General features: G+C 37.1%; 1 protein-coding gene across 5 annotated transcripts in view; it reads right to left on the bottom strand.

Moving 5' to 3' along the window:
* The window catches only part of MUSK (muscle associated receptor tyrosine kinase), a 91,350-nt gene that overhangs the window by 51,076 nt on the left and 24,351 nt on the right, over nt 1-15,923 (bottom strand). For all 5 annotated transcript variants that reach the window (XM_065879062.1, XM_065879065.1, XM_065879063.1 and 2 more), the window contains exons 4-5: nt 12,488-12,615; nt 11,014-11,155 (exon numbers count right to left, since the gene is read on the bottom strand). In XM_065879062.1, coding sequence (XP_065735134.1) covers nt 11,014-11,155; nt 12,488-12,615 — 270 coding nt within the window. The remainder of the gene's footprint in view (nt 1-11,013; nt 11,156-12,487; nt 12,616-15,923) is intronic.

The raw sequence follows: 15,923 nt of genomic DNA, 5'->3' as shown, positions 1-15,923 counted from the left end.
ACTTCTAGGGCTCATTTCAGATTTTAAAGTCGATGGTTACTCTTCTGATAGAACCAAAGTTAATAAAACATCAACTCTATTCTAAATAAAAATTTAGTTTTTGCATGGAACTTTATTGCTTCTACCTCAGGGATAAAGATGACACGTGGAGTAAAGAGCTGTAAACGTCTTTCCAGTTGCTTAAGTCGTTGCTTTCGTTGTACTGAAGTTACTTTAGTTCTAGCACTAATATTGATAACTATTATTTGAGTGATTTCTCTGTTCCAAGCACTCTTCTAGGAGCTCTAAACTTGGTATTGAGGTTTATTCTTTTTCAACTTATGAGATAGGAAGTATTATTCACCTTATTTTACAGGTAGGGAAACTGAGGCACTAAGAAACGAAGTAACCCACCTGAAGTTAACATAAGTAGTAAGTGGTGGAGCCATGGTTTGAACTTAAGCGGTTGACTCTAGTCTCTGGAGCCCAGGCAGTTTTCTCAAAAATCTAGAGCCCATGTTATTAGCCAGTACATTAAGTTCCTTCCAAAAGTCATGCCTTGTATAGTTTATCATTGGTGGAAATAAATATACTAATTAAAATTTGAAAGTCACATATTGGATCTCTGAAGGAAACAGGTGAACGTATTGTTTGAATTCCATATTGCCATAGAGTCCTGACAGCTTTCTGTGATACCTTTGCATAATTCAAAATAGCTACATTTTGAAATTAAGCCCACTGATGGCATGGTCTTCTCTGTCTCATACAGCACCTGGTGTATCGCTCAAGGAATCTTTGTTGGACGAATTAATGCATTAAAGAGAAAGAAGGTTTCCTTTTTTTTGGTGAATGTATGTTTGAACTTGTACATCTCATTTTAATACCTAAACAATGAAAATAAATCTTACTCCAATTAGAGGATGCATATTTTAGGTCCCAAGAACTTTTCATTTCAAACGATGTAATGTCAACATTGTATCAATTTGATTATCTTAAATAATTGAAGACAAATCTTTGAAGCACATTTTCTTTTCTTAAAAGCGATTAAAGAGGGCCTAACTGTTCTTCACCTTGAAGTATTGTATTTTCAGTGCATAATCATTATATAACACCTTTTTGTCCTTAGAGAACTTTACTGACAACTCTTCAACTAAAGGACCACTTTACCATTTCTCAAAAGCACTACAGAACTTTCTAGATGAGAATGCAGCATAGTCTCCCCTAAAGTTGAAATCAAGGGGTCAAACCCTTCTTTTAGAGCATGCACCCTATTAATCATGCAGATTTAATTTTCCCCATGATAGCCCCCTGGGTTATTGAAGGTTTATGCCTGTTTCTTTTCTTTGGTTTTTAAATGCACAGTATACTCGTGACAGCAAATCAAAGCTGTTAGTGGCATCAGGCAGGTAGAATTGATGCCGGGAACAGGCCACTGCAAATTTTATTAAGACTGCAATCACTGAGAGCACAGCACACGTTGGGGGTTTAAATACCTCTCTCCGTGGCATTTGTCATATTAAGAGCTGCAGCATAAACAAAGGAAAAAGCAAATCAAATGTATGTAAGCATTTCTAGATGCAGTAAGGAAGTCTGATCTCTAGGAAAGAAGACAGCCAGAAGTCTAACATTTTTGAAAACAGTCCTGATCTCTTAGAGTTAGATCTCTTGCCATTTGCCTCTGGGACATCCTATGTGTGTATTTGTTTGGGTCTTTACTTATATACTGCGTATGTTTGCCAAAAATCTTCAACAACAACAAAAGCCTCCAATAGACCAGATCATCCCTAAGGATACATGGCGAAGCTTTTCAGATTGCCGAGAAAGGGACTGACAGCAATGAAGTGCCCTGTTCAGTGTTGGGAAACTCTTGCCCTGGAGCCAATCAAGTTTGCCAAGTGGCTCACCTTCTCTCCTCCTCACTCCCCAAAATGCCTCTCCCAAGTGTGGAGACATGGGTCTCTTTTTGGGGCCCCCTGCAAATAAGGAGTTGTTTAAACGTTAGAGGAGCCTCTGTGTAACCCTCTATAGCCCTCTGTGTAGAAGGGTTCTGTTCTCTTCTCGGTCTGCTTCTAGGGCTCTCATTTGCAACTTTATTACTATGCCGAGCCACCTCTTTCCACTGGTCATCACTGACTGAGAACCCTTGGTTCTAGCCTCCCTTCTGCCTAACCTTTTCCTTAATGGCTTAAAGCTCCAAGAGGAAACAAGGCAATAATAGAAAATGCAATTAGCAGGGAGCCCAATCCATTCCAACATCCATCTGTTTTAATTTGGGTCTCAAGTATTCTACACTCAACCAGTTTCTATACACAAAGCAGGATTCGTCTGAATGTGATATTCACAGAATGTATAAGATCCGCCCTCAGCTCCAAATAAATAAATCATTTCATTAATAATTAAGGCAAAGGATATAAGGGAAGTATAAGGAAAATATGTAAGAATAGAAGAGAAATATAAGAAAATTAGATATTTGTAGTTTTTTTTAATGGATCCTTTCCAATGATTAAAATCTCAGAACCATGTTCTTTCTGGCTATAAAAAGACTAATTACATTATCGTATTAGAAGTGTTTAATTTCTGTGGTGTAGTGTTTATGAAACATTTTTTAAGGGAGAATATCCCTGTCGTCAAAATTGGAAAAGTAAAATAAGAATCTGGTACTTCAGAGGTCATTCAAAGCCTCCCCTGATGGCAGCCTCTCCTTGAAAACTTCAGCTCTACCACTCAGATCATCACACTCCATGGTGGTATCGCCCTGCCACTGAGTACTCTGGAGTACTGAGTACTTCCGAGTACTCAGGAGAAAACTGTTTCCATTAAAGACACATAGGAGAAACAGTAGGGATCATTCTTTGGATGTGTACATGCCTAAGGTAGAACATGAAGTAGATTGGAGAAAGAGACAACACTGTCCCTTGACTTAGAAGAGAATTCCTTCCATAGGTCCCTGAGAAGTCACTTTGTCTCTCTTCAACCAAAACTAATGCAGCAAGTATCATTGTTCAGGGCCGGCGGAGGGAGGGGAGACTACATAGATTATGCTACTGAAAATGATGTTTTTACCTCTGTGAGGAACTAATTAAAAGAAATGATCTCAAACAGAAGGAACATTTCTAGTTAAATATAAGGAAATCTTTCTGAGCCAATATGATTGATTTATCTTTGTTTTATAACTGTATATTCATTCTCATATCTGGAGACAGCTAAGGAACCATCTTAGCTAGGGGGCAGATATATTTAAATGCATAGATATATTAAAATGCATAATAAAGAAACAAAAAATCAGCCAATGCTTGTTGTAAGAAACCAATGACTGTGAGATTCACTCCAAATATGGTAAAATATTTAAAAATGAACATTTAGAAAATGAAATTTTCTATGCAATATGACATACAGATTTCTCTGGCCCTCATTTATCCTGCCATGAGGCCTATCCTAAAGCCCACCGTCACAGAGGTACCCGAGAGAGGGGTTAACATTTCCAGAGGGAGAGCCTCCATCGTTGTGAGACTGACAGCTCTTTTCTGCATCCCAGGTGACTATGGAATTTGGGAAACCAGAGACTTCCCTGCCGATGGCAAATCAGTATAGCTATATAGTTCTCACCCAGGAGTGCTTCAGTTTTCTATGTGAACTTTCTGTTAATTTACTTTATGAGTCAATAACACCTAAACAAGTGTAGAAAATATTCATTGAGAAATCAGAACCCGTATGGAATTTTAGTTTGGATCCTCCAAGCTACTACAGAGTCATAAATTCCAGGTTTCTGCCCATAATCAAGAAAGAAGAGTCCAACGAGGAGAGAATTCACCAGTAGCCGCCACTCTCTGAACCTTTTCACTTCCCACTCCATCTAAGTGGCTCCCTTACTTCCTCAACTTACTGTCTTTACGGGTTAATTCCCTCCCTAAGGAAATGGCAGCTTCTGTGTTCTGTTTATTATGATCCCACCCTGAACATTCTTCAGCCAATAGGCAAGAGTTGTGAATATCTAATCAACATAGGGATCGATTGCCTTTGACAAAACTTTTCCCATCCCTGAGTTTGTTCTAGAGCAGAAAGGAGCAACAGAGCTACAAAAATAATATGTAAAACCAATGAACAGAAAGGTTGATGTCACTTGATTAAAATAGTATAATATTTGGAAGAAGTCATTTTTTCCAAAGCATAAATACAAGCATTAATTCTTCTTCATTATAAAGGTCTCTTTATAAAAGTTCAGAAAGTATAAAGCTATATAAAGTATATGATGGAAGGTTACCAACCCCCCCATGTAATTCTATATGCAGAGATGATGACTATTAACAATTTGGCGTTTATACTCCAGTGTATAATATATAACATACTGTTCTTTAACTTACTTTTTCACTTATGAACACATTAATATTTCTAATGGGTTAATATTTCTAAAGAAATAGGATATTGCCTTGCACATGGTAAGAACTATGTAAGTATTAATTAAATTACTACTAATAAAAACAGCAAATATATCGTGCTTACTGTGTGCCAGTATTAATTCATGTAATCATTGCAAAAACCTAAGAGGTAGGTCCTATTTTTACCCCTGTTTTAGAGATGAGGAAAACGAGATTCGGAGACAGGAAACAGACCCAAGTCACGTATATGGTGGAAAGTCTTAGAAATTAATACATATAGATTGATCTCATCCTTTCTAATGGTCACACGGAATTTCATCACATATTATGTCAGTCTCCTATTGATGCAAATTTAAATTATTTTAAAAACTTTACTATTATAAAAAACTTTGTGATAATCTTGAGTATATACTTCTGTAAAGAATTCCCTTAGATACATTTTTAGAAGTTAAATTATTGAGACAAATCTATACACATTTTAAAGTTTGATGGTTATTAAAAACAAAAACCAAAAAACATATCCACTAGGCTACACCAAATTATAAGAATAATTGCAAGTGCTGGTTTCCCACACCCTGTCTATTGTTGTTATTCTAATTGATGTTCTTTGTAAGTAATCTGTCTTTCCTTTAATAATTAACATCACCTTTTTGTCTTTGGTTCATTATGTGTTTGGTTCATTATAATGTGTCTGGGTGTGCAAATATTTCTATATCTGCTCTTTATTTTTACTATTGGGACTTGGTGTACATCTCGTACTTGAAGATTTAAGTTTTCATCAATTTTGGCAAGTTCTCAGGCATCATGCTTTTGAGTATAGCTTCTCTTATGTTTCTCTATTCTCTCTTTCTATAATTTATATCCTTAATTATTTCTTAAATTCAATTTCATCTTTCCCATCTCTCTGCACTGAATTCTTAATTCTGAAGAGCTGACTTCTAATGTGTGAATTATCTCTTTATCTCTAATATACCATTATTCCACCACCGAATTTTAATTTTAACCCTTATCTTTTTCATTTGTTAAAATTATATTTAATTCTTTATCGGAACTGTCTTTCTTCTTCCTAATGTATTTTACTTTTTTGTTATTCCTCCTTTTGTGTCTTTAGTTTAAACGTATTTATTTTAGAGTATCTATTATATTGTGCTGTTAATCGAATTTCCTGGGGGTTAAATCACTTTGTATGTTGTGTCAGCTAATTCTCACTTAAGGCCGGTTGTTTCCTGTGGATGCGATAATTTTGTATTGTGAACTCATCCTCAGTGTGACTTTACCTATGAAAACCCTATGTAACCTGTGTTAGGTGTGTAAGGTGTAAGGTGTTTCTTTTTTCAGCTTTTTTGTTGTTAAATTTTTGACCAGGGACTAATTTAAAAAAATTTTTCTTTTAAAGTATGGTTTATTTAAAATATTGTATTAGTTTCAGGTGTACAGCAAAGTGATTCAGCTTTTTTTTCAGATTATATTTCATTACAGGTTATTACAAGATATTGGATATAATTCATTGTGCTATACAGTGAATCCTTGTTGCTTATCTATTTTATGTATTTTTTTGTATCTGTTAATCCCATATTCCTAATTTGTCCCTCCCTCTCTCCCTCTCCTTTTTGGTAACCATAAGTTTGTTTTCTGTGTCTGCGAATCTGTTTCTGTTGTGTATGTAGATTGATTTGTATTATTTTTTAGATTCCACATATGTCTTTCCACATATTTGTCTTTCTCTGAATGATTTACTTCACTAAGTATAATATCATCTAGGCCCATGCATGTTGCTGCAAATGACAATATTTCACTTTTTTTTATAGCCAGGTACTGTTCCGTTTTATATATACCACATCTCCTTAAGCCAGTCATTTGTTTATGGGCACTTGGGTTGTTTCCATGTCTTGGCTATTGTAAATAGTGCTGCATTGGGATGCATGCATCTTTTTGAATTAGAGTTTTCATTTTTTCTGGATATATGCCCAGGAATGGGATTGCTGGATCATATGGTAGCTCTATTTTTAGTTTTTTAAGGAACCTTCATACTGTCTTCCATAGTGGCTGTATCAATTTACATTCCCACCAACAGTGTAGGAGGGCTCCCTTTTCTCCACGCCCTCTCTAATTTATTATTTGTAGACTTTCTGATAATAGACATCCTGACCAGTATGAAGTGATACCTCATTTTGGTTTGCATTTCTCTATTAATTAGCAATACTGAGCACCTTTTCATGTGCCTGTTGGCCATCTCTATGTCTTTTTTGGAAGACCTGGGACTAACTTTTATGTTAATTTCTCCAACTGGGGATTCCCCGACTGGCTGTTCTGGCAGCATGAATTAAATCTAATTGAGATACAGTCCTGAGTGTTGGTATTCATTCTTATGAAGAATGAATATTGGCTATTCTTATGAAGAGAAAGACAAGCCTCTGTGTTGTCTTTCTATGCCAACGGGTAGCATTTTTCTGGCCTATCTTTTCACTTCAGTGGTTCTCAGCTTTATACGAGGGTATCAGCACTAACTTCCACTTCACAGGGACCCAAGACCTTGACTTTTTCCCTTTAAGAGCCTTAAAACCAATCTTCTACATTATAGAAGTGGGCACTTGTCTCATTATGTGAAGGACAGTGCCCAACCAGCTCATGATCTCACTGCTCTGCTTTTCCAATTCCTATTCATTCCTGACTTCTGAATATTTCCATTTTTTCCGTATGAGTTGTACAACTAACCCGGCATTTCTGGCTGTTTGTGGTAGGAAGATTTTCATATTATCTTGTTGGCCTTGTTTGCTGGAGTTCTAAGTGTGTAACCCTGGGTTTGTGTATTTAGTACCTAAAGATTCCATGAGTCATCATTTCCAGCATTCTCTTCCAATATTCACAAATCCTTTGCCCTCTTTTCTTTCCTGGCAAAACTCCAATGCTTACATCTGGCCTTTGGATTTGGCTTTCTACTTATTCCAACTTATACCTGTACTGCTGAGCAAGCCTGCAGGAAAACCTGCAATGAAGAAAAGTGATGCCACTCTGTATTCATAGTCCTGTTCTCTGCTAAAATCTGAACGTTCCCCAGCAAGCCTAGTTTCCCTGTGAGTCATCTCCCCCATTCCCCACAGCTATTTTAAAACCTTTCCGCTCTCCTCATCCCGCTGCCCCCCTTTACAGAAGTATTTTCAGAAGATAACCTTCCTTCCTACTTCCGGGAGGAAATAGAGCCCATCGGAACAGAGCTTTCTCAAATTCCATCTGCCCAACTTATGAACTCATTTACACTGGCATACACCTCTTTTCTCCTTCTTCCTATTACGAGGAAGGAAGTTTCTTCTTCCTGTCTGAGTAATCATATAATTGACCACTGAAGCTGGGATATTTTTGAAAGTAAAAGAAGGACTCTATTAATAATTATTCCAGGACAACAGGTGTAAACCAGAACTGTCCTGGGCAAACTGGGACATGCGGTCACCCCCTATATAAAGTTTATCGCTGAATACATCTCTTTTGCCTTCCCAAGCACCACAGTCCTTTGAACCTTCCACCTCTCTCCTGTATATTCAAATTTTCCTTCTCTCTGGGTTCCTTCTCGTTAATATTTTAACACTGTCCATGTGTTTTCTTAAACGTTTCAATCTTTTAAAAAGAGAAATCGTGCAAAACCACGCTTCCTATGTGCCAAAGATGCCTCCAACTACTGCTAACTTTTTGGACTCATCCCTTTTCTCTGCCAAATTTATTGAAAAATATTGTCCGCATACACTGTCTCTCTTTTTTTCAGTTCCTGTTCTCCTTCATTCACAGAATTCTGGCTTCTTCCCCATCCCCATTCTGACATCACTCTTGACAATGTCACACATGATTCTCTCGTTTTTTAATAGAACAGACAGTATTCAGTGTTACCCCATTTCTTAGGTGCCTCTATCTGTGCAGCCTTGAGTGAATTAGTTATCCTCTGTGTTCCTCAGTTTCCTAAAATGGTACAATTATAGGCCGTTCCTCAGTGACTGTTAGTGAAAATTAAAATAAAATAATACGTGTAAAGCATTTAGGATTTTAAAATGTTAGCCATCCCGTTGCTCATCCTTTTCAAAAAACATCCATGTTTGGTCATGGTTGAGTTAGACGGTTCCATCACTAATTTTGCATGCCACTGTTTGAATCTTTTAAGGCAAGGCGTCAGGGTAGAATATCTTTACATTGCCATTCCAGAGACCCGGCGGCCTGAGGATGGCAATCTAGAAAGGGAGCTAGCTTTACTTCTGTGTCCAAGGGTGTTTCTTTCATGTTTGTTATGGCTGCTAGGATTTAGCAAACACACTGTACTAAATCCATAACCTGGCATGCTTAACCTCATTAGAAGCTCACAATGGCAGACAAACCATATCTTTCCCTGACATACCTATTTGCCCTCAATGTAGCCCCACATCAACTAGCACTTACAGGGCTCTCATTCTGATTTGCTCAAACTAATTTGCAGAGTTAACGATATAATACATAGCAAATGCGCATCTGTCCTAACTGACCATGGCCAGCTTCATCTTTAGCCCTCACCATTGCCAAGACAGCAGGCATTTGAAGGCACATTGGGATTCTTCCAGTGACTTTTTAGTTGCTTTTTCACCTGCTCTGAGTTGTTGGTTGAATTGGCCCTTCCTTTAAAATAGGTCATGTTTGCATTATATCTTGTGGACATGCCTCCACTATTTCTTTAGGTGGAAGCCAATTTTTCAGAGCTTCAATAGCCAAAGGAGATTTTCTGCAAAATTTATCTTCTAATAGTAATAATTATAGTTGATACCATTTACTAAATGCATATTATATACCAGCAGCTGTGCTAAGCATGTCACATATTTTCGTGTCTATTGACTAATAAGGATTAGAATGGAGTAGAAATAGATATGTGTGCTAAAATGAGCATCTTACCTACTGGTAGAGTAACTTTAAATGATATTATGAGCTCTCAGTACTAGCAAGTTTAATAAAATCTCTAGCATATATTAATTACTAACACAATGTACATGATCGTTTCAGTGTTTGGAAGAAGGGAGAGTGTTCAGTTTTACTGATAGGCATGATACAAAACTAAATGGCAAGGCAAGACCAAACTGTGTAATTGAACTCCAACTAATGAGATCTGTGATAATTTTCTCTAGGCCAAAGCTAAACCAAATGGTTTCAATATCTTTGTAGACAGTAACCTAAACAATCAGTATTTGATGTTATAATTCAGTGGGCTCACATTTCATACCTCGAAGAGGGAAATATTTATGATATTGTACACAAATGGATAACATTGGTTCTGTATCCCTCCAATTATAGTTCAAGGAAACACTGGATCTAGGCAGACATTCACTGTGTCTGAAAGTGGGACTGAGTGTGTTTGTATGTTTATTTAATTTTCACTCAATAAGTTACATCAGGTGGTTGTTGCATTCTGAGCTTGAAATAGCACCGATACTTTAAAAGATATTAAATTCTAGCAGCTGTGCGAAAAATATATTCTTTTCACATCTGACAACCACTGTTCCCTCCAACCTCATTCCTTTCCATGAACAGTTAATTGAAATGAGATCATTAAAGCTGTGAGAAGAAGGTCTATCTAGGAAATAAAGATAATCTTAAAGGAGCTAATAGAAAACTGTATGATTGAGAAGGAAGAAATGTAGGAAAGGCTCGATTTTGGCCTAAGAGAAGGGTGACATCAAAGTAAGCTATGGGGAAGCTGTGAAGTCTTCCCCGGCTGAACTATAATTTGTGCCAGTGTGTGATAATCACTTTATCAATCAGATAACAGAAAAGGAAGTGATAACTCTTATAGTCAACATTTACTGAGTTTTACAAAGCGTCAGACACTCTGCTAAATACTACCAGTAACTTATCTCATTGAATACTCACAACAAACCCCACTTTGCAGATAAGAAAACTGAGAGCCAGAGAGGTTAATTCTAAGGCCTGTAACAGGAGGAGCTGGGAAGAGTTTTGTACTCAGTTTACTCACCTCGTATAGGCATGCTGGTAGTTTCTATTTTTAAGCAAAATATGTTATTATTTTAGGTCGAGAAGGAGCCGAGGACCAAATGGATAGAATCCCTAGCTCAACCTGGATTCTGATTTCTCAGTGAAGATATTTCACAACCAGTTGTTGGATTAATTGACTTTAAAGGAACACTTTAAAAAACGGAAAATATTTTGACAATGTAACTCATAGAAGTAGGACCATTGGGGGTTATACATTTTGAGCCAGTATTATATTTTTCTCAACTCTTTGTGACAATACAATTGGAAAGAAGTTACTTTTTTTCTTTTCTTTTTGATACATTTTTGAGACACGTCTTTTATGCTGAAAAAAGATAAAATGAATATCTTCAAATTTATAAACAAGGGAGAATTGTCCAAGCCAAGAAGACGTTCTGAAATGATATCCTATTGTTTTAGTATTATAGTGGCTTTAGTCGGTTTTGGTTAATTGATGGTCTATAGGTGGCATGTGACATGTTATACAAAGGAACGTTTTTTTTCTCGTTTCAAATTTTTGAGTGTTGACCTAATGGTCTAATATCTGGAATAAATGAGGGAAATGAACTACCTACTGCCTCTCTGTTTTGCAAGCTGAAATGCTTCACAGTAGAGCGTGAGGCCCTCCGCTAGCACTGTAATGGGAAGGAACGCAGCTCCTTACCCTCAACTTCCAGCTTCGCCAACTTGGAATATGCTGTCCCGAGGCTGTTTTTTGCCACACATCGATAATGTCCTGCATCTTCCTTTTGCACATTATGAATCCTTAAACTCCCGGATTCAAGAACCGCAGTGCGGGAGTTTTCCTGCCAGGGATAGGGACATGAATTAAAAATGGCCATAGGTCTGTCAAGGACACATTTGCTATATTTCATCTAGTCGTCACTATCATTCTTATCAAAAATATTATTTTAACATTTATTTGGCATTTATTATGGGTAACATACAATAATAAATGAGATAGTATAAGATTACCAAAATTAATTTTAATAACAATGCCATAAGATATAGTTATTTTAATTTTCTTTCATTATATGAGGACCCCAAGGCTTATTGGATGTCCTACATCAACAAGCCTTATTTTAGGAGTTTCTTTGGTATCTAAAAAAGTCACATCCAGGTCTGTTTGATTAAAAGCATTGCTTTTAACAGCCATGCCTACTGCCTATATGGTATCCTTAGGGGAATATATGTCCTTTGAAAAGTTCAAAAATTCTACAGAGAATACAAAAATTGGTCTTTATAGTTAAAATGTTACATCTATCTTCTCTCTGGGAACTCTAAATTCATATAGAGCCACCCCCTGCTTTTATTGTAGAAAATATAACAAAAGGAAAGCCAGAGAATTATATAGATTACCATAAAAAGTGAAAATTATTTGTTTTATTTTAAATAAAACAAAGCTAATTGATATTATGTTTTATTTCAATTAATTGACATGTATCAACACCTATGTATTCCCCATGGAATACTCTGAGTACAGTAATATGAAAAACATAATGTCTTTGACCTCACTGAGTTCACAGTTGGTAGGTTATACAAGGATGGAAAGAGACGATGGTAATGCAATATAGTAATTTATCAATAAATGTAGGTATAAGATACAAAGCAGTACAAAATAAGCGTGTGAATACTGCATTTCAAGTTTGACTACTGTATGTGATTGAGGTTGTTGTCAAGGTGGTTTGTTCACCAGTCTTGATGCTCTAACTTCACTCCAGAATGTTCTCATTCCTTTTCTTCCAAACCTTATTTCTCTCTCTCCTCCCAGAAACGATTTGTCAGGTCTAAAGCTTGGAGCTTAGTTCCATTTTTTAAATCTCATGAGTCTCAAAGATTCAATGTTGAAAAATAAATGATTCAAATACCAACCAACAAAAAAGACTGTAGCTTTGCTCTGCTTTGCCTCCTTTATCATCCTTAACACTACTGGTTCCTATGTCTTTTTTCCCCTACTCAGCCCCAACTGGAATGCCTTACAATTTGCATATATGGCAACAGAAATATTAAAGTTTGGTTAAATGTTGTACCTGGAAAAAAGTTTATACTAAGTTTATAAGCGTGCGACTGAGTTTGCAAAGGATTGTTGTATTTGACAATGTGTTGTACATACATGTTTTAACATAACAATCACTTACCCTGAGAGCACTGTCCCCCTTGATCCACGACACTGATGGTTTGGGATTGCCCATTGTAGTACATGGTAGAACTGCCTTTAATCCTTCTATTATTTTTACGTTTATGGGAGGACGAGTTATTTTAGGTTCTAAAGGGAAATGAAGGTTAAAAATTAAAAAGCAATATGGCTTTATTAAACTTAGAGTTTCTAAGTTTATGTTTAATTATAAATATACATTAAAAATATTCTTAGGCTTATTATAATACAGAATTCGCCAAATGCTAAGACATGTTTTTAGTGGCTATCAAACAGAAATCATTTTTGAAAATTTAGGTTATCTCTGTTTTATCTTATTTGAAAAATCAGTTCATAAAACATATTAGGAGTTTATAATTATCATAGTATTCTGCACTTTTAAAATAGTTAATAAAAAGTTGATTAAAATAAACTGATAGGGGCTTCCCTGGTGGCGCAGTGGTTGAGAGTCTGCCTGCTGATGCAGGGGACACGGGTTCGTGCCCCGGTCCGGGAGAATCCCACATTCCACGGAGCGGCTGGGCCCGTGAGCCATGGCCGCTGAGCCTGCGTGTCCAGAGCCTCTGCTCCACAGCGGGAGAGGCCACAACGGTGAGAGGCCCGTGTACCGCAAAAAAAAATAATAAATAAATAAAAATAAATAAACTGATAACAATTCAACATTATGTAATTCATAGCAACAGACATGAAAACATATGAAAGTAAAGTTTTGATATAAGTTTTATTTGTATAATTCTGAGTTATGACCTACTTTCCCTTTGGTTTCCATCTTAATTTGACTATTAAGTTTGATGATTAAAAATTAGATACATTTATCCTCTAGAAAATAAATCAAATGTTACTATACTTGTAATCAGAGAAATTCTGTAATACAATTCAGAGTAACCCTACTCTGCAAAGCCAACTTGTGTATAGTGTTCCGTGAAACACTCCTAAATTAATTTTTTCAGAAGAAATAGTTTATGTCAGTTAATTTTTATTCTCCAACATTGAGCTTTCAGAGGAAGACGTTATTAAATCTATTGCATAGAAGTACTGACAAGTTCAGGATGCCAGTTATTTTACTATTTGAAACATTCATAAAATAATGAAAACTACATTTATTTCCTAAGGAATCTTATGTTACAGATACAAAGCAGAAGACTGTCTTGGCAGGAGAGACTGCTGAGAAATAGATGCATTTAATATTTTTCAGGTCATGTGCCATAATCAATTTGTTACTTGGACATAGAAGAGCAGGAAATAAGGATTTTTGCCCTTCTACTTCAATTGTGTGTGTGTGTGTTGGAGGGACATGGTTTGGTGGTGGTTATAAGTGATATTTGCAAAGACTGCATGGTCTATTGATTTTTTTTTTTTTTTTTTTTTTTGCGGTACGCGGGCCTCTCATCGCTGCGGCCTCTCCCGTTGTGGAGCAGAGGCTCCGGATGCGCAGGCTCAGCGGCCATGGCTCACAGGCCCAACCGCTCCGCGGCATGTGGGATCTTCCCAGGCCGGGGCACGAACCCGTGTCCCCCGCATCGGCAGGCGGACACTCAACCACTGCGCCACCAGGGAAGCCCTGTCTATTGATTTTTAATCTAGCTATTTATTGCCATTTAGAGGTGGTATGACCCTGCAGTGTGGCAAAGATACAAGACAGGCTTTAAACATGTTATAGAAAAATATCAACGTTGTCACTTTGTCTGCGATCTAAAGCATACAATGCTCATTCTCATCAATGACAGTGAATACCTATGTTTAGACAATGACTAGGCACCTCAATTGTGAGTTGAGTTGTCATACAGCTATTGGCAAAAGCTTAGCTTACGAGTTGATACATCTGTGATATAGTCAAAGAGAGTATTATTCATTCCTTCCATTGGGCTCCCTGAACTGATCCCTATGGCAAACCTGAGTCACAGATAATGTCTTAGGCAGAAAACCTTCGCTTAAAGCAAATAGCTCCTGTCTTCTCAATGAAGTAGCTGTCTTTGTCATCTGTTGGTGAGAGGTCAGGAGAGCCTTTGCGGGCAATTGAATATAAAGAAAACTAGGAATGAACTGAGTATTGACGTGGAGTCATGGATTCCCCACCCTAAGGGAGCATGATTCAGGTGGAGCCATGGGCACTGACTAATCAGAACTGGTCATCTTGTTGAAGTGGGGTGCTGGAAGTGTCCTGCTACGCCAAGACTGAACCCTTAGTTGTTGGACCATAAGGAATCTGGGGGAGGGAACTCCCGAAGGAGGTCTGAGGGTAGTTGGAGTAGCGATGGGGGTGGGGACCTCGAGGGTCTCAGGAAACAGCTCTTTAGCAAGCAGTGTGGAAGCCTTCCAAAATTTTAACAGTTGGGATGGCCACACTAGTGTATAGCCACCTGAATGGGTGAGCTTTCCTAAGGAGAGAGTGGAGAAAAGAAGAGGAGAGAAGAAAAAAAGAGGATTTAGGATAGAACCAAAATCAAGAACATTTAGTGCCAGAAAAATATAAGCAGTATTCAAAGGAAAAGTAGTACCACAAAGTAGTGAAGTACTTAAATGTACTCTGTCTTTGGAATCACACCTTCATTCTTCAGCAAAAGAGAACATCCCAACTTCCTTACTTGGTGTTCTTACTGCCCCACATGCTGAAAGAAAGCCTGCTTGTGGGTACCTCCCAACCTCTTTACCCTCAGAACCCCCAGATCAGCTTCCCCACGATGTCCCACTAGCCTAGACTACCTATTATAGTCAATCTCGGACAGCATTTATAGGTGTGATCCAACATAAAAGATTAACAGACATGTGAGAACAACCATGAACATGAAGAAAGAGAATCAGAATAAAATAAAAACTTAGCCTGAAGAAAACAGAAATAAAGCAGGTGAAAGAAGAAAATGCTTTAAAAAATGCATTAATAGTATCCTTAGATGAGTGAATGTTGCATCATACATATAAAGCTGGCTATGAAGAAAAGGAGCAGTCAGGGAAAAAATAATACCTAGAATTTAAAAATACAGGTTTTTAAGATCAAAGTACAGAATATAAGGTCAGAATAGCAGAATGGTCATACTGAAGACCAAATTCATGGTATAGAAGGAAAAGCCAAATAAATCTCCTAAAAGTAGCATATCAAGATAGATATGTAGGAAATATGAGGAGAAACAATTGGAGTACAAAATAAAGACTTTCAGCCACACAAACGCTCAGAAAATACATCTCACGTGCTCACACTGAAAAGAAGCAACAAACCACTTCCTCCAGCAAAACAATAACAATAAAACTGAAAGATAAAAGATGTAAGAAATAGTGATAAAATCAACAACAAAAACTCATAATAAACGTTCCGGGTGGAACTGGATTCCACCATGCTTTGTATGGTGCCAATATGCATGTTTCTGTGATTTTTCCCATCAGTACTGTGATGTCAGAGAGGAGAAAGTAAAGGTTACTTCATT

This window comes from Phocoena phocoena, chromosome 6 (genome assembly GCF_963924675.1).
Source record: "Phocoena phocoena chromosome 6, mPhoPho1.1, whole genome shotgun sequence".
In the NCBI taxonomy this organism is placed as follows: Eukaryota; Metazoa; Chordata; class Mammalia; order Artiodactyla; family Phocoenidae; genus Phocoena; species Phocoena phocoena.
Note: the sequence above shows the minus strand (reverse complement) of the source record. Positions and strands in the feature narration are given on the sequence as shown.